This window comes from Channa argus, chromosome 13, assembly GCF_033026475.1.
Source record: "Channa argus isolate prfri chromosome 13, Channa argus male v1.0, whole genome shotgun sequence".
Taxonomy (NCBI): domain Eukaryota; kingdom Metazoa; phylum Chordata; class Actinopteri; order Anabantiformes; family Channidae; genus Channa; species Channa argus.
Window position 1 is genome coordinate 27,325,642 of NC_090209.1, and position 23,801 is coordinate 27,349,442.

The following is a 23,801-nucleotide window of genomic DNA, read 5'->3' on the forward strand; positions in this document are numbered from 1 at the left end:
AGCAGCTAATGTGAGTTTAACAACTGCAGAGGCAGAGGCAGAGGTAGATTCATCCCCAACCCCCCCCCCCGACTGACACGAACATCAGCACTTTAAAATCCAAATTCTACTTTATTGATAAAAAGACACACACACACACACACACACACACACACACACACACACACACGTTTCCTTTAGTTACTGAGTCTCTGATCTTCGGCTCCTCAAGCTGTAACGAGACTGAACAGCGATGATGAAACAGCAACAGAAGAGAAGAGCAGAGGTCAAAGGTCATTGCAGTTAAAGTTAGAATCACTTCAAACCTGGTATATTTCAGTGTAACACCTGGGCTGTGTTGAAGCACTCCCCTCCTCACTCAATCCCTCCTCTCCTCCCTGTATAATATTCACTAAGTGATAGATTGACATTTCAGACACTTACAAATCATTGTCACGTTGCGTCATCACCATCAGCAGTTTGAGACCATTTTCCCCATCTCTAAAATGGGGAGCATTGCATTGTGGAATTGTTAACAGACAGTGGAGTATGTGCCATGTTGCTCTGTGGGATACTTTGAGTGGACCAAATAGTGAATAGATTTACACACTCGGACACTACTTCAAAATGGTGAAGACACTACAAATTGAGAAGGGTGTTATTTCGAACACAGCCCTGGATACACATGCAGCACTGATGACATCACTACTGGTTTGATCATAATCACATCTGTTCTACCTGTTTGTCCTCCACCAGGATGCTGTAGACCTGTGCGGAGGAGGATGAGGAGGTGCGACGAGGACGTCTGCCTGGACTCTGTGAGGCACTGTGGGAAACACACGGCAGCAGAGTGGTGCTGACAGTGCTGCTGCTGTCACTACTCCACCCTGCAGCACAGATACACTTGTAATAAACCACATGAACAAAAGTATAGGAACAGAGAGGCGAGACAGGCACTGACCAAAGACTGAGAGATTAGACAGGTCTGTTGCTGGAGACAGCAGTGTGCTGCACCCCTCCTCTTCCTCTTTATTCTCCTTCCGCCTCGTCCTTGGTGCCTCCTCTCTTCTCCTCTGGAAAACATTGGACCAGTCAGTCTCAGCTAGGATTGGAACTGGAGCAGATGTAATCTAAACTCACCTTTACATCTAGCTGACTCCCCTCTTTCTCCTCCTTCTTCCTCTGTTGCTCTCCCAGACACTCTGCAGACAGATGACCAGCAGGTTGTTACTTCAGATGGTTTTAGTTATGACACAAGCTGAGATTTAAGTCTTCTTCTCCTCATTTTTAATATCAAAGTTGTTCTTGTTGACATTGATCTGAGGACCAACCAACAGGCAGGAATCACTGGGGGCAGGGTTGCAGTAACAGATGTGTTTTCTCACCTGCGTGCTGCAGCGCCTCCTGCAGGCTGCGCTGTGTCTCTTTAAGCTGCTGCAGCACCTGCAGACTCTGCTGCACCGGGTCTCTGTACCGCATACACACATAAAACAGAACATACCCTCCAATGCACACCATGAAACATCGCAGCACACTCACATACGCACTGAGCAGTTCCTGTACACAGAAGAGTCAGGTATTACATCAGTGTGTGTTCAGGTGTCGTTTAAGCATTAAGTGTTCAATCAGGTTTCTGCAGGTGAAGATACTGACCATGTGTTTGTGTTCAGGATGATCAGAGCTCAGCACGAATTGGTAGATCTTCCTCTCCAGGTAGAAGTTCAAACACACCAGAACCAACAACAACAACCTAACACACACACAAACACACATCAGTCTAGTTTAATTCATGAAATTATTGTGTAAATAATTCAATAACTTCTCAACAATCAATTCTCCAACCAGCCAGAAGGGTTACCTGGCTCTGGAAGAGCGCTGGGTGGAGGTGAGGAGGAAGGCAGTGAAGAGGGCGGCAGCATTGTAGCAGCAGGAGCTTAGGCTGTTAGCCTCTGTCAGCAGGAAGCTGTGCAGGAAGGAAACTCTGTTGAAGAGTTCAGAAAGTGCCACCTGCTGCTCCCTGGAAACACTGCTGAGCTCAGAGAACACTGCCTGCAGACCTTAGACAGGGGGAGACAGAGATGAGACATTAGGAAAGCTAGATATTTTTGGTCTATGAGGCAAAAACATTAAGCAGACTGGTTTCTGGTTTACAGATCATGCTTCTCTCAGGCTACTTGTAAGTTTGTATTTTACCCTGTGTTGATTCTCTCAGGGTCAGTCTAAGCTCCTCCCCATTGTTCAGGATTTCCTGCTGTGCCTGTAAGGCAGCACTCTGGGTCACAATCAGTTCTTCAGCCATCTGCCTGGTGGACTGAAGCTGCTCAGCTACACCTGCTGAACTCTCCGTTAACCTGAGGCACACACACACACACACAGTTCATAACCTTTGTTTACCTGTAGATGGTGTTAACCTGTGTGTTTCCAGTGTTTACCTGTAGATTGTGTTCTCAGCGCGGCTCTGCCAAGCCTCAGACTGCAGAAAGTGACAGATGGAGTGAGTGTGGGTGAAGAACTCTGTGTAGGTGTTAAAGGCCACAACATCCATTGCACCTGTACACTTGCTGAGCTCTGACCTCTCAGGGCAAGCTGGGAAATTCCTGCCAGAGCTGACACACAGTGAGAGAGACACTAGAAGGGAGATGAAAAGCATCCATCACTGTGTAGTACCACATCCACCCACACCAAATAGAAGAAGCCAACTCTCAGGGCTGGACCAGGTGTCTGTTGAAGAACTGCAGCATAACTACAACAACCACCAGGCTGCTGGTTTGCTCCATTAGGACCAGGACCTTCAGACCCCTCCGGGCTATCACTCTCCCAAAAAACCCACCTCAGTACCTTCTAACTTTAACAACACCCTCAACAACTCCCCCCATACCTGGGACTTTGTACTTCTCACTATATGAATCCAATGTCCAGATTCTGCAACATGAAGCAGCATCGTGAACATAATCCTCACCTTTTATACATCTTTTTACCTCTTTTACATGTATTTCCTTGTTTTCTTTTAGTTCTATTCACTGATAAAGTCACATTCCTGTTTGTACATTTGGTGATGGTGATGTGTTGAGAAGTTGTTTTTGATTTGAAGAAATATCAAGCAAAACATTTCATGTGTTCAAGTTCAGAGACCAACAGCAACTCTGGAAGTTTTCTTTCTGTACTTACAGAAGCTGAGTTGGTTCAGAACTCAGAACTTGTGTAAATGTTGCTGTAACAAGTTACTGCTCGATATCAGACACAATTTCCACAAGTTTCACCAAGTTTTACAACATTAACACATGTGTTCTTAATACTGTCATGGAGGACCGGTGTCAGCATGTCCACTCTGAGCAATCTGCAGCTACACAGCAGGTGATACACTGTTTACTGAGGTGATACAAGTAAAGAAACTCAATACTCAATTAAAAGTGCAAGTATTGGCCTAAATAAAAATCTACAAATTCCACTTTAAATCTTTTAATCAATTAACAGTCCATATTACTGTATATCAGAAGTACTTGAGTAAGGTACAAAGTACATTTGCACTTGTAATACTAGAGTAAATGTACTGATAACACATAGTTGAAATGCAGATAAGGTTGACCGGACCATCCATATTTTCTCCACTTTCACTCACATGTTGTCGGTCACGAGGTTCTGTGTATGTCTCACCTGCTCAGGTGACAATAGGCAAAGCGCAGGGCCATCCGGCTCTGGCTCTCTGAAGTCAAATCCTTGCAGTGCGTGCCCAGATCCTCCAGGGCTCGCGCCCAACAATCTCCATACCTGGGTTGAGTGGCCAGGTTCTGCACACGCCGCATTTGAATCCTGCCGCGCTCAGATTCCGAATCGAGACCGGAACCGGAACCAGCGGCGAGTCCGAGCAGCAACAGCCAAACCGAGACTCCACGTATCGCCATCTTCACCTGCCTGCGTCCTGAGCCAATCAGAGTCGCGTTTTCACCTTCTCCGATGTGTTGTGTGTTTCCGGTTCAAATAAAACGTGACATATTCAGAATCGTTTAATTATGACGGAAAATATTTTACTGCACGTATGTTTGACAGATCTTTATTTAATATGTTTTTAATATGTTTTATTTTGGCGACACATCTGGATCTTCTGGACTTGTTGCTGTATCTTGTGTAACTCAACAGAATTTCAGGTGAACGTCTGTTTAAATGAACTGCGTTACATGTAGTTTCTGTCTGAGAAGACACAAATGAAGGATATGAGATCTGAGCGCTGAACAAAAACGCTCAGTGATGCACCCACTTTTAGAGCCAGCAGGTGGCAGCAGTGCACCATTGGATCTGGAGTCTTCAGCGTGTACAGGTGACCTTTACCATGTGTCAGGATGGACGTGGGGAAGATGTGAGACCTGCTCCAGCAGTAAATGTAGGTTGTGTCGCCTCAACTGAACTTATACACACTTACGCTAAAAAAGAGTTTTCTGTTTTTAGTTTTCCTTATAAAAAACCTGTCACTAATACCACATCTGGTGCTGTGTTTGCTGCACGTCAGTGTTTCAACGTTTAAACCTCATCGGCTACCCTACGAGAGCCAGTTTTTAAATCTTAATGACTGACTTTTTTTGAGTAAAGGTGGAATTGACTGAGGCTGAATCTAAAACTACCAACATTACTATGTTATTGGCTCGTTGTTCAGAAAACAACAGAAAACAGAAAAAGCCGTAGTTTCCCGTCAAAGAAAGAGAAACTAAATATTTACACGTGAGTTTTTAACTTTAAAACCATTCATCAGTGATCAAACTTTTTTCTTGTTGACTGATTTAGCTCAGGTTGGTCTGTGTGTCTGTGTACACTAATTGCAATACTGCTTCCATGTAGTTCTACACTCTAAGGTCAACTTCCTTAACCTGTGCAGGAACAAATCAGATTCCTCCTGCTGATTCTGACCTACAGCTTCAATTGTGTAAATGACAACAGTTTATGCTGATTTTACCTCTGGGTTCTGCTTGTTTCTGGGGCCTACTAAAGCTGAGCATGCACGGGGGGCGAGGGTGGGCCCGGGTGCCTCAGCAGGTGAATGTGAGGTGTTCAGTCAGTGACAAAAGAACTGAGGGACAACAAACGCTTTTAGTTAGAAAGAAAAATAAGAAAACAGGTAAAAACTAGTTTGTCTACAGCGACAGTGTATAGGAGTTTCCACTGAATCCAACCAGAGTAAAAGCAGAATATTCATCCTCAATATTAGCAACTATGAAGTCACCACACACATCACTACTAAGTCTAGAAACACAACATGGCTTGGCGAACATGGTGGCTTCTGGCAAGACGCACAATATTATAGGCACTAAACTCTGGAACATGCAATATGGTGGCTGGTTACTGTAGGTGGTGCCGGGTCGAGTCCTGTGTAGGGAGTCTGTTTGCAGCCGGGCAGCAGGCGGAGGGGGCACGTACGCAGAAGCACGTGTGTGTGGGGGGGGTTCAGCTTCAGGTGGAGGCAAACACCTGTGTGAGGTCATGAGGTAAAACAACCTGATAGGGCACATTTGATTCTGGAAGTTGTGGAACCTCAACACCAAAGGTAGAAAGTAACTAAGTGTATTTACTACAATTTTTCAGGTCCTTGAACATAGTATTTATGTTACTTTCCCTCCACTGCGTATATCTGAAGTTTTCAGTAAACCTGAATCCAATGAACTAACACTGACTTAGTACTGTGGATGAAGCATCTGGTAAATCAGCTCCACACCAAGTCTCTGTAGTTACACTGATCTTTGTCCTTAAGCTTTTACTCCTCATCACAAATCTGATTTTTCACCTATAAATTTAAGTTTTATATTTAATAAGTTTGATTTCATTTGTCTGCAGTTTCCTCCAATATTTGTTTGTTTTCTGATGCTGACTACAGTCAGTTAGTGAACAGAAGAAACAAATTGTGATTTCTCACAGTAACCACTTAGAAGAGGTTCTCTCTTTAAATCTGAACACGACCTGAACATATCAGGTTTCTGCAGAAACCCTGTTCCTGAGGCACACGTGAAACTGGACCGGACTTGTACATTCATGTTAGGAACAGCGTTGAGTTCTAAACATTGTATTTAGTTCCTAAAGGATTTTAAGTGTTACTTCTACTTGTATTGGAATATTTTTAAGACACATACATTTACTCAAGTGTTTGTACTTCACCACCTCTGGTGAACACTACGGTCCAAAAGGTTGATGAAGCGGTCAAACAGAACCAGTGAGTCCAGATGTAGGAGAGGTTCAGATGTGCAGAAGTCAGAGCAGTGAGCAGTTCATGTTGCTATCGGTGACTAAAACTACAAGAACTGAAGAACTACAGCTCCCAGCATGCATTTTGAATAACAGAGCTTCATGGTAACCTGCTAAACATACTGATTTACAATCTGCAGCTCCAGTTAATCTGTTTCTGGGTCAGTTTGGGAAAAACTCAGTAACCATGGTGACAGGTTTATTTCTTGTTTATAACTAGCGTTTACATTGTGATCTTGGCTCCTGGTGCTGGTGGACGTACTGCTTGGGTTCTTTCACTAAGAGAGGCGTGTCTGAGGAAGCGTTTAACCAGAAAATGATGATGGTTAACCTGCTCAGGTGATCATCAACAGACAAATCTAAAGAGTTTGAGGATTTTAGCTGATTCTGTCACTGCAGCATATAAAAACATGAGAAAAAAATATTAATAAACTCGTTAGTGATTTTTTATATGTAGAATAGTTTGTTCATCATCAGACAAAAGAACAAAAATAATGAATCACTAACAGTCTTAGAATAATCTCACCACTCATTAAGTTTCTTCTCTGCCTGTAACATTTACAATGTCTTTGATCTCTGCAGATTCTAGTTGTCTGATTGTCACTACATTCACCTGGAGCTGATGAAATTAACTCTAGTTCTTTCATATGAACACACTTGTTTTCAGAAGAGAACCCAGAGTTAATAGAACCATCTTCATGGTACCAGTTGTACACAACGGTCATTGTTAGACTTAGACGTCCAGAACAGGTCACCACCTCTGCTGGCCGAGTTTGGTAAAATAATCTGACTAGCGTTTTCAAACATGTTTCGTTTATTATTCGACTGACTTTACCTCTGTTCAACCAGGACCTTCCTACTGATGTTAATGAGACAGCAGCAAAGTTTTCAACAGTCCTCTCACCAAAAGGAAGCTGATCTGAACTCAACAACTGGACCAAGACAATAAATATAAAGTGACCAGGTTTTCAAACAATTCTGGACTGTTTATGTAAAGCCACTGATATTCTAAGTTTCAGTGATATATTTCCTGAAAATCAGGGCTACTGTCCTCTGTCCTGTGTTCCTTGGCATCTCAAAAATAACAGCAGTGATTTGCAAGACACAATTCAGCACAAGAGCAGGAACAGGTTTGGATCCAAGAGCTCATCTGCCTGAAAATACATCCACCAGGATCTCAGCAACAACAGCAACAACATCCCCCTTACAGTTTATGAGGAAGATGTCTGGTTCTAACTGCCTGCTACTGGATAATCAAGTTAAATTCCCCATGCCCGTGAACAGTCTGTTTGCTACACATTGGTAAAGACCTGCTACATCACCAATGAGACCAGAACAAGTCCGGTTAAGTATGAAACTCCTGGGATCCAAATCACAGCCATAGATGTGATGCAGACCTCTTAGAACTGCAAACACTCAGGTATTTCCTTTACTTATTTGATAAACTATAAAAATGCAAAGTTCACAGACTGGGGGAGAGAGAATAATACTGAACAAACAGAAGCTTACATGTTGGTGAGAAGCTCTGACTAAAATCAAAAAGCACCGTCTTTGTCTTGTGTCTATAAATTAAATAAAATACATCCGAGTTAGGACTTAAAAGGTAAACTGGCATTTTAAAAGCACAGGTGACGATTTACATCCAGGTTCAACCCAGCTGGAAACCCAGTTCACATGTTTACTGTGCCTGTGGTGTGTTATGATGGCTCTGGTCTAATGTCTGGAAGAGGCAGTTAAAGACTAGATTTCATTTTTTGAAAAATCCGCTGCACATGTGGCTAAATTGTACAGAAAGACAAATAGGTCGTGATTCATCTCCTTTTCCTCGTGTTTTATTGTCAGGTCTGAATAAACACTGTTCCAAACAGACATATACAGGGACAGGGAGCACTAGGACCTGTCCTGCTGACTGCTGTTTATGGCGTGCTGTAGGAATGAGTCTTAATGTGTTTTTTTTAGCAGGTTTTTGGTTAAGCAAATAAGGTCTGTGGTCAAAACAAGGTCGAGTGGTTTTCAGTTTTTATTCTACAACATAAATTCATCAGTAAATAGCCCACTATTTTTAAGCTTATGTGTCTTAAAAAGACGTTTGCTAACAAGTGGCTAAATGAAACCACAGAGGTTGTTGAGAACATTAAACATCATTGTGTTGGACACAGACTCATCTGCACATTAAACCGTTTTTACAGTCTCTATGGTGAAATAAAAATACATTACAACAGGTTGAACGCAACAATCGGAGGAAAGAGAGATGAATTGTGATCCCACTGACTTTTTTAATGGTGGCCTTGTTAGAATTCTGCACCAACCCAGTACTTTGTTTCTCTGCTCCATCAAAAACTAAATGAAATGAACCTGTATGGGTCCGTCAGAACATGTAAACTATTGAACGACTGTTCTTTCATGTTAACCATATTTTTTTATACATTTGTCAGTTACTGTCCATTCTCTGAACTTGTTCTGCACTCATAAATCTCTCCTCTCAGATCTGGACTTACAAAGTTTAGTTTCTGCTCACTGAGTAGTTTTCTTTAGCCCGTTGTAGCACCTCTTACTCCACGTGAAGCTGGACCAGTCCTTGTTCAGGGTCTCGCTCCTGGATACCTTCCCCAACAGTAAAACCCTGCAAGCCAAAGCCAACCTCTGCGTACGTGCACCACCGGTTGAAGGCCTGCAGGGTCTCTGAGCGACATGCAGGCGGTTGATTGTACAAACTGGAGGAGTGCAAACTGTTCCAGACATTAAACATGAAGACACAAAAAAAGAGTCCATTTCCCACTCTTTCATTAAGACTAAAAACTAAAATAAAGCTACTGTTAAAGTGGGTTTGGTTTGATATTAAATGCGCTTCCTTTGGAAACAAAACAACTACCAAAACCGATTGAATGAAGACTAGAATGGAAGAATCTCTAACCTGGAAGAACAACTCAATGTGTTAGAAATATCTGAAAAAAGAATAAGCACTTTTAGAGTTTTTCTTATCAAACAACCAAATGTTCTGTGAGGGAAATTTCAGTGTCTGATAAGAGAACTCAACAAGGTATGTTTTTCAAATATTTCAAACAATACTCAAAATGGATTTCAAAGACTCTGCATAGAGTCATGAATTTAATATAACTATACCAGATTCGCTACCTGTAGGGGGCAGTGTGGAAGTGGATGGAAAAAGTTTCCCGACACCCCTTAAAGTTTATTGTGGGTGTAAACTGGAATGGGAACGGGAAGTAATAAATGTGAGATTTCTAAGAAACCAGTTTAAGGTGCAAACCGCCGCCCCACATCACCTCTGAGGCTTTCAGTCAAGGACTAGTTTCAGTAAGGGCCTGTCAGTCAGTAAGAGGACCTTTAGTAAGCAGGACTTTAAATAAGGGACTGTCAGTCAGCAGCAAGGCGATGAGTCAGGGACTGTCAGTCAACAATATCAGACTTTAAAGCTGGATAACAGAGACAAAACAATAAACTATCAAAATACGAAAAAAAAAACAGGTTATATTTCCGGAAGCAAGGTTTCGTTCAGAGTAATGAGTTAAGCGTTGGTTTTTACTTCCAACCTACTCCCCCCTCCCCACGGAGACTAGCGGGACACAACAGCTGCCTTTTGATTATATATACACACACTTTTTTATCGGATTTTCCATTTCATTTGTTTTTCCTAAAAAAAGACACACCACTCTCCTCTCCAGCTGTCCAGGTGAGAGCTTTACAGAGTGTCCAGACAGAATCAGACGGAGTAGACCTTGCGACAGTCCAACCAGCTCTGTGTGACGCTATCCTTCTATCTGAAAACAGTGTAAAAACACAAAATCTTCACGAACAGCCCAGTCCTGCTCCTCTTCCACCTGATGCTGATTAACTCCGTCAGACTACTGATCCGTCAGCCTGTTCATTGGCCCCACCGATCAGCTGACTCTTTCGCTCACGGCAGTCCGTGACTCTACGGTCTCCTCTCGACTGGGGCACGGTACGGCCGACTGGGGGACAATGTCTCTGAGCTCCCTGCCCTCACCCGCTGCCTCTGGATCTGCTCTGAGCCTGGCCCTGCCATCTGCCCCAGGTACAAGACCAACCCCGGTAACTGCTACTCCAGAAGGTCCAGAAGGTCCAGAAGGCATGGAGCTTGGAGGCCTTGAGGTGCTGTTTGAACCTCTTTCTCCTCCTAAAACCTCTCTGCTTTCTGATGCCATTGCCAGCTCCCCTCTCCCCTCCACCCTGACACCCTCCCCAATGACTTCTTGGCCCGGTAGCTGGCTTGCTCGGCCAGGCCGTGTGGTGCTCAGATCTTGAGGCTGTTCACTCTGGTTCTGCTGAACAGGGACCAGGTTTGTCCTGGTTAGGTTGGGAGATGGTCGATGGGATGAGTGGTGCTGCACGTGGGGCCTTGTAAGCTGAGGTTGTGGCTGGGACTGGGGACGCAGTTGTGTTTGAATCCGCTGAAAGTGTGGTTGTGCTTGGGACTGGGACTGGGGCGGCCTAGGCTGAGCGAGAGACTGTCTGGGAAGTGGTCTGTATTGGGTTTGGAGTTGGTGTTGCGATGGGTGCCTTGTTTGTGGTTGGGGCTGCACTTGATGCCTGGTTTGCAAGAGAGGTTGGGTTGAGGTCCTAGACTGAGGTTGAGACTGTGTCTGGGCTGGGGTTCTGGACTGAGGTTGAGATTGTGTTTGGGCTGGGGTTCTGTACTGGATTTGAGGCTGAATTTGGGCAACGGTTCTGGGCTGTAGTTGAGGCTGAAGCTGGGCTGGGGTTCTGGACTGGGATTGAGTCAGAGGTTGGGTTGGGGTTCTGGCCTGGGGTTGCAGTTGGGGCTGCAGTGATTGCCGAGGCTGTGTTTGAGACTGTTGTTTGAGCTGAGTTTGGGGTTGTGACAAATGCCTAGGCTGGGTTTGAGGTTGGAGTGCTGTGGGAGACTGGGTTTGTGGATGTGGATGCCTTGTTTGAGGCGGATGAACGTGAAGGATGGATGAGGACTGAGAAGGGTGTGACTGAGGTGAAGCATGCTGAGTCTGAAGCTGGGTTCGGTGCTGCACTGAGTGGACAGGCTGTGACGGAGCCTTTTGGGAGGAAGCCTGGGACTGACTCTGGGTTGGAGTAGGGGATTGTTGAGGCCGCAGCTGGGGCAAGACATGCCTGGTAGGAGAGGACTGGGGTGCAAGGTGTCGAGGCTGAGCTTGGGATTGGAGCTGACTGGGAGAATGGGTCTCGCGATGTTGTGGACGTGGTTGGGGTTGGTGCCGTGGTAGTGGGGGAGGATGCCGAGATTCAGGCATGGACTGAGGTGCAGATTTGGACTGTGATCTGGGAAGAGTTTGCTGGGTATGCTGCGATTGTTGCGTGGTGAGCTGAGACACAGTCTTGGGCTCAACTTCAGACCTAGACTGGCTGGAAGGCGCTGGGTGTCCAGTGGCCAGAGGAAGAGGAGGAGGCTGATCCAACGTAGAGGCAGAGGACTGTTGGTGACGATGATGATGGTGATGGTGGTGATGGTGATGGTGGTGTTTGTGAGGTGGCCGGTCCTTCCTTTTGTGGCTTTTTGAGGGGCTAATGCTACTGCTGCTGCTGCTACTCCTTCCACCCTCTCCTTGTCCTCCCTTTTCACCTAAGTCTTCACCTGCTTCCTCTTCTTTGCTTCCTCCATCTCCTGCTGCTATTCCTGTTTTCTCTTTGTGCTTCCTCCCTTTCTGCGTCTTGTGTCCATGTGACTGGCTTTCATCTGATGCAATGGGCTGCTTCTGTGATTGTGTCTGGCTCTGTTCAGAGGGGGTGGGTTGAGGGTCTGAGGCTTGAGCTCCTTCCACACCTCCCTCCTCCTCTACAGTACCCCTCCTTCCACTCTCGGTTGTCGTAATTGCTAGAGTCTGAACGCTCTCCCTCTCCTCCACTGTCTCTCTTGTTTTACGTTTTTTGATTGGCAAGGCTGTTTCTTGGACGACAGGTTTGGTGGAAGACTCCTTGGCTGCTCTCCGTTTTGCCTCGGCAGCTAAGATCGCAGCTGCAGCATAACTCCCAGCCGCTGAGCTCCCAGCGGTTGATGCAGCTGATGTGGATGCTGTGGCAACCGATGATGGTGCTGAAGCTGAGGCTGGTTTTCTGCCCCGTTTCTTTGGGGCAGTCTGCGGTGGTGGCGGAAGTTCCTGTTCAGATTTCCTTTTCCTGCCGGGGCGGGATTTGGGCTGCTGGGCAGCAGGCACAACCTGCAGGGTGGCAATGACATGTGCACTGTAACTGGTCTTCAGGTTTAGAACCTCACCATGATAATAAAAAAAATTATTGTACACCCATATATCACAAGCGAAATGTGCAAAACATGGAATAAATCATCAACCTTAGGCCCAAACAAATATTATCTAACATATGCTCCAACAGTATATTCAGTGCTAATCACAGTCCAAGGTAAAACACTCCTCTAAAAGATCTGATCAACAATTATTAAATTTTGTTTTAAAATTGTTGTTATTCTTGTCTGTGCCAAAGATGTATGACAATGCTGGTTGACATTTACTGTCTCTGTGCAAGGCTCAGTGGAAAAACTGAAGGAAGAAGCTTGGGTAAAGTGTGTTTGAGATTCTTAAGTGATTTCTGAGATCACTACTGAGACCATGTCTTTCTTTGGATTTCACATGGACTGTACCTTTGTGGCAGTGGAGGCGGTGCCAGTGGAGGACTCAGGCTTGCCGAAGGGCATCTTCACCAGCAGTTTTCCCGGAGTTTTCTCAACCACGCGCTTCATTGCCACGCCCTCTGTAGCCTGCCTCATTTTTCCACTGCCTACACAAACACAAAGGCAGATAAACACCTACACAAAAAACTAAAGGAAATAAACACATTAACTTTATTAATATTTGGCCTCAGTTTGATGACATGTTTGATGTTTTTGTTAAATTTTAAGAGTACCTTTGGGCCGCCCACGGCCTCGACCTGATGGTTTCACCACCTTTGGTTTCTTGGGAGGACGCTTCTCACGACGAGAAGGGCTTCCACGTCCAGTGACCGTAAAATCAAAATCATTAGGGTCTGTGGTCGTGTCACCAATCTTCTGAAAGTACGCGATAAGTTCCACCTTGGAACGAAATGCCTTTCCCTCTGAGCTGAACAGTTGGGTATAAACAACAGAACATCATCATTAAAACAAGTTAATATTTCTTAGCATTATGGTAAATGAACCCAGCATCAGGGTTGGACATGACTTACTTGATCAGGTAGACATCAAACTTCCCCGCAGAGCGTCCGGACTTCCTCTGTTTGAGTTTACGAGTCCAACCTTCAGGAAGTGATGGGTCATCGTACAGCGGGCCGCGGTCCCGGATGATGGAGCGTCGCTGTCTGGGAGAACCTGCAGATTCACTGCCAGCTATAGATTCTGACCCAGGTGCTGACCCGGGCTCTGAGGGGCCTGCCACTGGCTCTGACACCTGCAGGAACAAAGTGACATGAAACCAGTTAATGAAAATAACCATGTTTATTGCTATGTCTCATCCAGTATTTTCAATGTTTTACACAAGTTTTTAACATTTGTTAGTTTAGACACTCCTAGGTCACCCTGCTCTGCCCTGCTGTACCCTTGGTTCCTGCCTTTGCCATCACCTGACCCCTCACCCTCTCCTTTAGCTTACCTGCAACTCATCTCCTAATTACTCACTTAGCATATTGATTTGAAAATAGACTCTGCCAGGTAATTTATTGTGCTTCCATAACTGGAGCTTTACAGCCTTTCTTTGTTTCATCATGGTCTTAGTGTATTTTCGGATGTTTGCCTTTAGCTTTGACACTGCTTTTACCTTACTTTTCTCACCAGTTTACCTTAAGTTAATAAACAGTAACCTGAAGAATGTATCCTATGTGTTTTTTCCAACACTGAACTGGATTGGATCTTGATCTTTGGTAGATAATTAAAACCTCGTCCATCCAGAACTCCACCTGTTCTGTCAACACCAAATGTTGCGTGTGACACCTAATGTTGGCAACACCTGTCTTTACCTGTGTCTCTGGCTCCTCCCCTGCCTGCGCCTGGCCAGGTATTGGGGTTGTGGTCGATGCAGTGGCCTCTGTCCCGTGGTCTGCATGGCGACGTTCCCTACGGGCTTTCTTGGTCTTACCATGGGACCTTTCTCTCTCTCTGGCAGGAGGCTGGGGGTCAACTGGTTCCTCCTCACCTTCTTGACCCTCCTCCCTGTGGACACCATATGACATTACATCTGTTATTATGACACCACTGATGACATCACCAGATCATTGCTACAGTGTTGTTTATCAACCACCACCCTCAGAGACTGGCTACGTGTGTGCAGGTGACAAAAGCTGTTATCCACTATGAAATCAGGACAATAATTGAAGAATTTGAGATTTTTTCCAGACTTTTACATATGTAGCATTCAACAGGAGATCTGTATTTGTGTCAGACATGCTCTCCCCTACTGGAAATCTGCTAATTTAGCCAAGAGAAAGTGGACTGAACATGCAGGAGGTAGAATATGACACAAAACATAATAGAGAAAAGGTGATCAGTCAATCCCTGGCAGGATCAGGAAGTGGAGGTAAAAAACTGTGGACTAGAGAGAGCACCAAATTAATATTCTCAATGTTCTTTTCTATAGTGCAGTTCTTACTGCTATGGTATCCTGCCGCTCATGTGAAACACATTTAGTGAAACATGAAATGCAGTAAAACAATAAACCACAATTTTTTTCTCTTCTTTCAGCCAGAAAACATTTCTAGTCAAATGTCCCAACGTTCTATCATTTAAAGTTTAGGTTAAGGCTATGGTTAGGTCTTGGTTAGGTCTGTCTTATCAAAACTATGACAGCATTTCTTATCAAGTCAACCCTTCATTATGGAGCTTTGCCTATTTACATTAGACCCCAAAAATCAAAAGAATTTCACCTCAGTTTCTATTTACATAGCTACTGGCATCCCAGCAGTTGAAGTGTAACATTTATTAAAAATATGAAGAATGTGGATTTTGATTCATGCCATAAGAGGTATGATGGAGGAGGAGACTCTCTAAGGAGAGGAGGAGAAAAACAACCCAAGTAGCAGGTTACAGAATCAACAAGTCATCACATCCCTTTGCCACTTAGCTTGCACAGCGTGGATGCTGCAGTTTAACCACATCTACTACCAGAATAATGCAGGATGAAATATGGCCGCCCATCCTGTGTCAGACCATATATCAGACCAATACTCAGTTTGTTTGTTTTACCTTTAGCTTGTCCATATCACAAATTCTTAGCTGTTAATTTCTGGACACCAGGTCAGGACATGCTAAAAAAAACATTTTTACCCATAAATCTATTCAAAACACTTTATAAATGTATGCAGGTTAAACTGGACGAACATGTTCACCGCTGACTCTGAAAGACTGAAAATACATGCTAGCCTACATCCATTACATTTTGATGTATCCGTTTGTTTTAAACTACTGGTCCATCCATTCAGAACTAACTTGTAGTTATAAAATAATGTTGCCAACACATCCCCAAATATGACAACCAACTCCTATCTCTTCAATCCCGATTTACACAAAAAAACTCTATATTCAACACAATTCAGAAGCATGTTTAAGGAAGAATGAGACTTTTATTGTAACTCAGGTTTGTGAAGTTTTAAAGTTACAGCTACTGCCAGCGGACCTGAATGCACCAACAGGAAGTTTTTAAATTAAACGCAACACCACATGTTTGACGTAAGATCAACTGCGCTGGGTTTTCTCCTTTCTGCAGGTAAATTCCCTGAAACCTGAGGCTGAAGCACTGTTTCTCTGCTCCAGCTGTTGCTCCTGATTCTACTGTAACTTCACGGCTCAGTCGTCACATGAAGCTGCAGAAACCCGCAGGAGCACTCGTCCATGTGGTTTTAAACAGGAAACAATGAAACTGAATCATTTCTCAGTTTTTCACCCATCAACTGTACTTTACACCACTGTGCACTAGGTTGTAGGCTGAGACTTATGATTATTTGCAGTATAAAGTTATTAATCCTCCATTAACACACTGCTTCTTTCACAGAACAGAAAAAGTTTGTTTTTTCAGTCTGTCTTTATAACCCAGAGACGTTCAGTTTTTAGCCCATTTTTTGTTGTGTTCAACAGAATTATTGCAGACTAATAAACCTGGTGTTTAAATGTGAGTAAACGCTTTAGTGCCCAGGTAGAAGATCAGGTAGATCAGAGAATGGACAGATTTTTCTGATTAAAGATAATCAATTAGTAGAATTATTCAACAGTTACTTTCTGTCACTTGATCAATAGCTTCAGCTACAGGGAGGCAGAGTGGATCAGGAAACAACAGGCCCAGATACGCTGTGTCTGTACAGAAAGCGCAACATGTGACGTAGAGCTGTATATTTGCACTGATGTCCCGATTTCAGAACTGATTCCAGAATCAATTAATTTCCATTCATGATCATTTTCTTACATCAGATAAATAAAATGCATCAATAAGTGAATTTATACTATTGTCTCTCACAAAAATGTATGTATTGTTCATATTACAGACTAAACTATCACTATTTGCTGGTTAGAAACCTGGGGAACAAAGGTTTATTTTCCTTAGCAAATGCAAAGTACTGAAACATTGCATTACTGTTTTTGGGCCTACACGTGCAATCAGCTGAGCAACAATAATGTAAACATGTATGTAAACACATGCTCTCCCACACATGGACTATCAGCAACAAGTGCTCCACCTAAATACAGCATATCCACTGTAACGGTCAATTTGAGGACAGGCAGCACAGAAACTGAGTCCACTGACAAACATAATTCATCTGCAGTGTTTGTGTTGGCGAGACATCACTGTGATGTCTGCAGACAGCTGTTAGCTAGTTAGCTAGGGTTAGCTCCCCACCAGGGACAGACTAAAGATGAGTCCACACACTGTTCACGTCTAGTAGTCAGAGATAATGCACCACTCTACTGCACTAGGCATAGATCTTGTTTTCATCTGACATAGTGTTTACACTTAAAAAATTGTCTAACTTGCTTTTTTTGCAAAATATCTCACACCACTATACTAGTTGGTGTTAAATGTGTCAAAAATGTCTTGTGACTTTTTGCACTATTGTCTTTTTGCTCCATTTGCACATGTGCACTTTTTGTTGTCTGCTATAATTGAACGTTTTGTTTAGTTTAACTATGTGTAGCCTGTGTGGTTGTGTTGTGAAGCATCAAGTTCCTGGGGGAACATTGTTTCATTTCACTACATCTGGTTAACATGACAATACAAATCCACTTGACTTGACTTGATAATAAGTCTTAATTAATGAAAGGAAAACTCAGAACAGTGCAGTCTTTTTAAGTCTATACCTCTCAAAGACCTATATTATAGATCCGCAGTCAAGCTGGCCAACGCGATAAACAACAGTACCATAAACTGCTGAGGGTCTGCATAGACCATTTATGTCCATTATGAGGACTTTGTAATGACTAAGTTTGTCCGAACTGAACTACATTACATCAGTGAAACTTGTATACAGGTAATACTCAGATCTAACATGTTTAACATTTCTGACAACTGACACAGCAAGGAACTGATTTTTGCAGGAGAATTGCTATTAATCAGAAACATTTTATTAACTCTACTGTGCTGTGCATGGAGACTATCTTCAAGAATCTAGATTCTTAGTTTCTGTGGTTTATTTGATGCTATTCTCTTTTTCCTATAGAAATGCTCAGGCTCAGGTTCCTAAGGCTATTAAGCATTTTACACACATAGGCCTGAACACAAAAATTCCATATACATCTTTTAATGTGAGTGACATGGGGGCAGTCTAAAAGCTACAACAGGGGCAGTAAACTTGAGGCTTCAAGAACCACAGTAGTGCTTATTTTCCAACTATCTCTGCGCTACCCATGGCTCACGACCTGCATCATGAGTGTTCAATCAATCACAAACTGGAAGATAAGGCTTGCGTAGGGATATCTGTAAAACAGAAACTAGTCTTGAGTCCCAGAATTCGCCACTCCTGAACTAGACTAATTACAGTCAGCGCATATAAAAATGCTGAATACATGGCGTAATGACCTATCACCACTCCTACAAGTCTAGACATTTGCGTCTGTAGTTTTGCATCTGCCAGCAGTCGTGAATTAACTCAGACATTCTACACCAAGGTGGATGTGTTAACCTATAATATGATCAATGTCAAGATCACTGTGCATTTTTTCTTTGACAAGATACTGAATCTCACAAATATTGTTCCTTTTAACAAATGGCAGCTGCTGTCGATTCTCAAACTGAGACAGATTATTTCAAACTGAGTTCACAGAGGTCTTCCAGAATCATCTCTGTTTGAGGGCCCAAAGATGGTTTCTGGTCTTGTCCCTTGTTACTGAGATTATCTAAACCTTTTAACAGTATATTGAACCACAGATAATAAAATCCCCAAATTCTTAAGAGTTTATGTAGAGAAATGTTAAACAAACATTTGTTCACAGAGTGGCGAACCTCACCCAGTTCTAACCTCTGACAGATTAAGCTTCTCTGGGATGATCTTTTATACCCAATCATCATACTTATTTCTAAGTATTCAGCATGTGATATGTGTCTTTGTTCTATTTAGAATCAAAAATAGGTTTTTATTGATTTGCAAATCAGTGTATTCTTGTTTTATTTACATTCACACAGCGTCCCAACCTTTCTGGAAACAGAGTTTGTAAATATTAAAAACAGAACAAAGACTAGGGAAAAATGTTTTTAGGTAAAATTGAAATGTACTTCCTGCCTTCCTAAGCTATGGTCTGATTTTTGTATTATCTGGGATATGTTCTGGTTTTTGAAGTGTCCTGATTTTGGTCTTTTTTTGGACTATCTTGGTTATGGTCTGGTTTTTGAACTTTAAATCTAATCAGCATCAGGTTTCTTCTGTTTTTTTGCAGCCTAAGAAGTGACATGTTCAAATACTGGGCTAAAACTACTCCTGTAACTACTAACAGTATTTCTTCAGATCTAGTATCTTTATTGTTTTCATCATCAAACAGAATAGTGTCACCGTCCCGATGGAGGATTTATCACAGGAGTGTTGGATTTAGTTGGTGTACCTAACAAATTGACCACTGAGAACAGATAAGGCACATTAACAAGGATGGTCAACACATCCTCGGATTTGCAGCTGCAACAACTCAGCTTTAATAATCAAAAATTGGTGTTAGTGAAAAACATAAAAATGTTTTCACTTCCAGCTGCTAACATGTGACAGCTTAGTATTTTTCTTCATCATACATGATTTTATACTGAAAAACTAACAGCACATAAAGTTAGTTATACATTTACAGGTTAATGATACACAAATGTTTTCAGGAAACAGAGTTCCATCATCTGCCACAGATGCATCACATTAACAGGTCCGTATCTGTGCTCACTGCATGTTCACTCTTCCTCTAAATGTCTGTAATAATAGATGTGTGTGAAGTTTGAAATCTCCACACTTTGTAGAGCCATAACTTTATAAAAACAGATCCAGCAGTTTATAGAGAACACACACACACTGTAAGCATCCAAAATCACAGAAAAGGGTAGTAGAAGAAAGTGAAGAGACACACACTGACCACCTGCAGTTTCTGCTTCTGGTTTTAACAAATTTTCTCTTTTCCTCAATTTGTATTTTACAGTAGAACTTTTACTTTGCTGATTGTTTTGCAGCAAGTCACAGACAAATTCCTTGTATGTGAAAACCTGGCAACAAACCGGATTCTGATTATGATTATTTGCAGCTCTGATACTTTTATGTTCTACTTCAACATAAATAAACCTGCTCAAATAGTGTGTGTTATATTTTGTGTGGAGTTTTAGAGTCAGACGTCCACTGTCATTACATTTACATTTCACACACTACAAAACAAACAATCATAGCTTCTCTAACTCCTTAGTCCTACAGGTGTTCTACAGGAGTACTACTACTGCTACTACACAGTTGTAGTACATATTAACACATTACTACTCAAGAAATCCGAACGTTTGATATAAACAACTTTAAAAAACGAACTAAACCAATAGCTATGTGTGATCGAACATTCAAATATGAACACACACAGTTGGTGTGTTTTATATTTAATGAGTGTGTGTTGTATGCGTTTTTGTTTAATGTGTGTTAAAGTGTGCTCTTGCTGATGAAACCTGCAGCCACAGGAACAGGAAGTGAGCTGCAGAGGAAACACAGAGTTGCGGGTTCGACTCCCCCCGCCCCCCTGCACGCACACACACACACACACACACACACACACGGAGCTGCCTTGCTCGGCGGCACTGGAACAGCGAGACATTCATCACAGTAATGATCAGTTAAAGCTCGCTGTCAGGGCGGAGGGGTGTGGGCCGTGTGTACCGGGCTGTGTGAACGTGTGGGGGGGGTTAACCCGGGTTACTGATCAGCGGTATAAACACTTCCCTTCACATGTTTGCTAACAGCTAACAGCCCGTTAGCTCCCTCCCGTCTGACGGAGGCGGGTGGACACGCCGCCGGTGACTGGGGCTGTGATGTTGGTGGCGTACACCGCGCAGCTGAGCCCAGGCCTGACTTCCAGGGGAGTTGTATGAAAGTCAGAGCGGCCCGGCGGCGCACGAACAGCAGCTAACCTGAAGCTAAGCTGCGCTCCGGCTAAAGTACGGACTTAGCAGTAAGTTGGTGACGTATTCCCGCTAACCCCGCTCCGCCGCGACAGGCCGGGGTGAAAATCAACGCACTTTTACTTCAATAAAACACACGATAGAAGCAGCTCGGCGATGGCGGCAGCGTTGGCGCTTTAACGGAGGATAAAATGTAAAAACCCCACTTACAGTCTCTCCTCTCCGCTCTCCACGGCGGCCATTTTTATTTAAATAAATAATTTTATATTAAAAAAAAGCCTCCAAACATCTCTGCTCCCTCCTGCTGCACCCCGCCCCCTCCGACTCCATTTCCAACACCCGTCAGACACTCAAACACCGCGAGATCTGCATGACGACTAGGTCAACGCTGCGCAGGGGCGGTGTAATCTCGCGAGACGTAAAGTGACTGAGACGTTCAGGACTGGCCTTGAAATTTGTAAAAGTAAAACCCCGGAAGATCTGCAGTTCAAAAAAGTCTGAACCCCCCCCCCATCTCCCCCCCCCCACACACACACACACACACGGCAAATTCTGTTAATTAAGGGATGATTTGTAAATCATTTCTCGTGAATGTAAAAAAATGGATGCTGGTCGTCATTTTTAAACAGTGATTGAAAGTAACTGATTAAGTACTGTACTTGCAGTTTGATCCTATACTTGAGTATCTTCACTCTATTCTGCTTTATACTTTGACTTTACTTGATTTCAGAGACAAACTATAAACACATAGATGTACTACAGTATTTTGATAACCATTGTTACGTTTCAGAATCAGATTAAGTAAAAAATGTGAAATGAGACATCCTGCACGACATCCTGCACGAGTACTTATTATTATTACTATTAGTAGTGGTAGTAGTAATATTAGTAGTAGTAGTAGAATTTGAGCCATGAAGTAACACTTTGAAAGCCGGGGCTTTACTTATAACTGAAAACCTCTTCACTGTGGTTATACATTTACTGCACTAAAAAAAACTGAGTGATAAATTATTTTGACTGTTGTTGAAGCCATTTATATGTTACATTTATCTCATGAGGATCACTTGGGCAAACCACTGTTGGCCCCACTGTAAAAAGACCACAGTGTACAGCTGAAATAATTAAGTCATGAATCATTTTTAATACTGTTAGCTTTTCAAGCGTGAACATGTGCCAATTAAGTCATTATATGTTTTTTCAAACTGTTACTCAGTCAAAGCAGAAAATGCTAATCTTTTGTTAATTAATTTCTGACATTTTCTCCACTGAGCATCTGATTATTTTAGGTGTTGACAATAAAAATGACTCGGCTGCTCAAGTAAAATCTAATTTTATTAATAGCGTCTAGTTCTCACTTCACTTATTTGGCTCATCAGATTGGATAAGTAAAATACTAGTGAAATTAAAATTGATGTGAACTCTTAAATTGTACAATTTCAAAAAACAAATACCGTTAAATTTATTCTTCACCTTTATTTATTTAGGGTAGTTTCATTGCAATAACCTCTGGCAGCTCAGTATGAGTTCAGCCTGGTCTGTGGCCACTGAGCAGCTCTATTGGAGCAGTTGGGATTAGGGATACTAAATGGCAATTGGTCTGCACTTATATAGCACTTTTCTTCCTGTTAGTACTCAAAGCACTTCACACTGCTTCTCATTCACAATCAGACAAACACTCATGAGGGAGCTGCTATGCTATGCTTAAAGACACTTTGACATGTGACAGGAGGATCCCTGAAACCAACAAACAACTCTAGGGTAGGCGGACGACTGCTCTAAGTCCTGAGCCACAGTCGCCCTAGGTGCTCAGGCGCACTCCAGTACTGCTGATAAGTCTGATGAAAGTGCAACTGTTTCACTTGTCACAACCACATTCAGTCCTGCTGGTCTGGGGATTGAATTGCTGGGCGCCCTTACCTTATTTCTAGCTCTGTGGACATTTTCTCAGTGGTTGTATCAGTGTTTTATTCTTGAAATTACTGAGCTATTAGTTAGGATGTTACTGTCACTATGTGATAGTCCAACATGATTAGTTTAGAAAGAAAAACTGAAAAAGCTTTAAATTATAAAACTGCTTCAACCCTTCATTTATGTCTGTTACTTACAATTATTTAATGTCCCCTCAAAATTTAAAAGCACTGGCCCACAGAAAGGGACAGGACTTACATACTTACCTATATATAAGTATAGTTTACTAGAGTACAGGATTGTTTGTGTATTTCTACTTTTACTTCAGTGCAGTTTTTGAATACGTTATACACTACTGTGATCTTATCTCATCATTGAGCCACTGCCCTAAAATCCAAGTGAACATGACACACAGATAATACCTGTTTTAACTTTAAATCCTGACCAGGCAGAGCCTCGGTATATTAATCCCAACGATGAGATGCTCAAAATGGGGTCCGAAGTTTAAAAGTACTTCCAGTGGAATTCTGGATTTAACTACTGAATAAATAAAATCAATTTAAATGAATGAAAGCTGGAAACACATCAGTCATGTGACTGAACTGAAGCGCAGCAGCAGGTGAACAGCTAAATCAGGTATCTGGAAGAATAGTGAGGACATCTGGTGGAAAGGCTGAGGAACTGACAAAGGCGCAAAGAAACTGGATAAAAACAGCAAAAATGTCCCTATTTTGCCATAAATGTCTTCACTGTGTCAAAAATGTCCCGAAAGCAGAAGTACCAAACTGACATTTCTGATTTCTAAGTAATTTAAACTAATAAAAGTAAAAGTACTTCACAATTGTTTTCTCCTTGTTCTTTTCTATCTTTCGTTCTTTTGCTGCTGTATGTTTATTGTTCAATTCATGTAAATGTAATCAGGTAATCGTGTAAATCAAAAACGCAATCACAGACCATCACACTCTAAACACTATCATTGTATGTCATCATAATCCCTACTGTGTTTTCCCCCATGATATGATTTCACACTTCACACAGACTTTACCTTCAAAACAAAATGTACTTTGGCAAAATAATGACCAGTTAGTTTATTTCTTTAATTCATCTGCTCAAATCATTGCACTCTTATTGCAC

General features: G+C 42.6%; 2 protein-coding genes across 2 annotated transcripts; both read right to left on the reverse strand.

The window, feature by feature from the left end:
• Positions 1 to 99: 99 nt before the first annotated feature.
• On the reverse strand, positions 100 to 4,920 carry LOC137139854 (uncharacterized). The gene is made up of 10 exons (XM_067527676.1): positions 3,634 to 4,920; positions 2,412 to 2,585; positions 2,173 to 2,330; positions 1,838 to 2,036; positions 1,633 to 1,729; positions 1,365 to 1,536; positions 1,120 to 1,181; positions 941 to 1,052; positions 718 to 866; positions 100 to 222 (listed from the first exon to the last, which is right to left on the reverse strand). Exons 1-10 carry the CDS (start codon positions 3,879 to 3,881, stop codon positions 181 to 183), a joined length of 1,413 nt encoding a protein of 470 aa, XP_067383777.1. The 5' UTR covers positions 3,882 to 4,920; the 3' UTR covers positions 100 to 180.
• A 119-nt stretch (positions 4,921 to 5,039) lies between these two features.
• Positions 5,040 to 21,094, reverse strand: mecp2 (methyl CpG binding protein 2). The gene is made up of 6 exons (XM_067527670.1): positions 20,970 to 21,094; positions 14,176 to 14,368; positions 13,390 to 13,610; positions 13,093 to 13,286; positions 12,830 to 12,966; positions 5,040 to 12,392 (listed from the first exon to the last, which is right to left on the reverse strand). The coding sequence occupies exons 1-6, from the start codon at positions 20,999 to 21,001 to the stop codon at positions 10,104 to 10,106; spliced, it is 3,066 nt and encodes a 1,021-aa protein (XP_067383771.1). The 5' UTR covers positions 21,002 to 21,094; the 3' UTR covers positions 5,040 to 10,103.
• Positions 21,095 to 23,801: the final 2,707 nt, after the last annotated feature.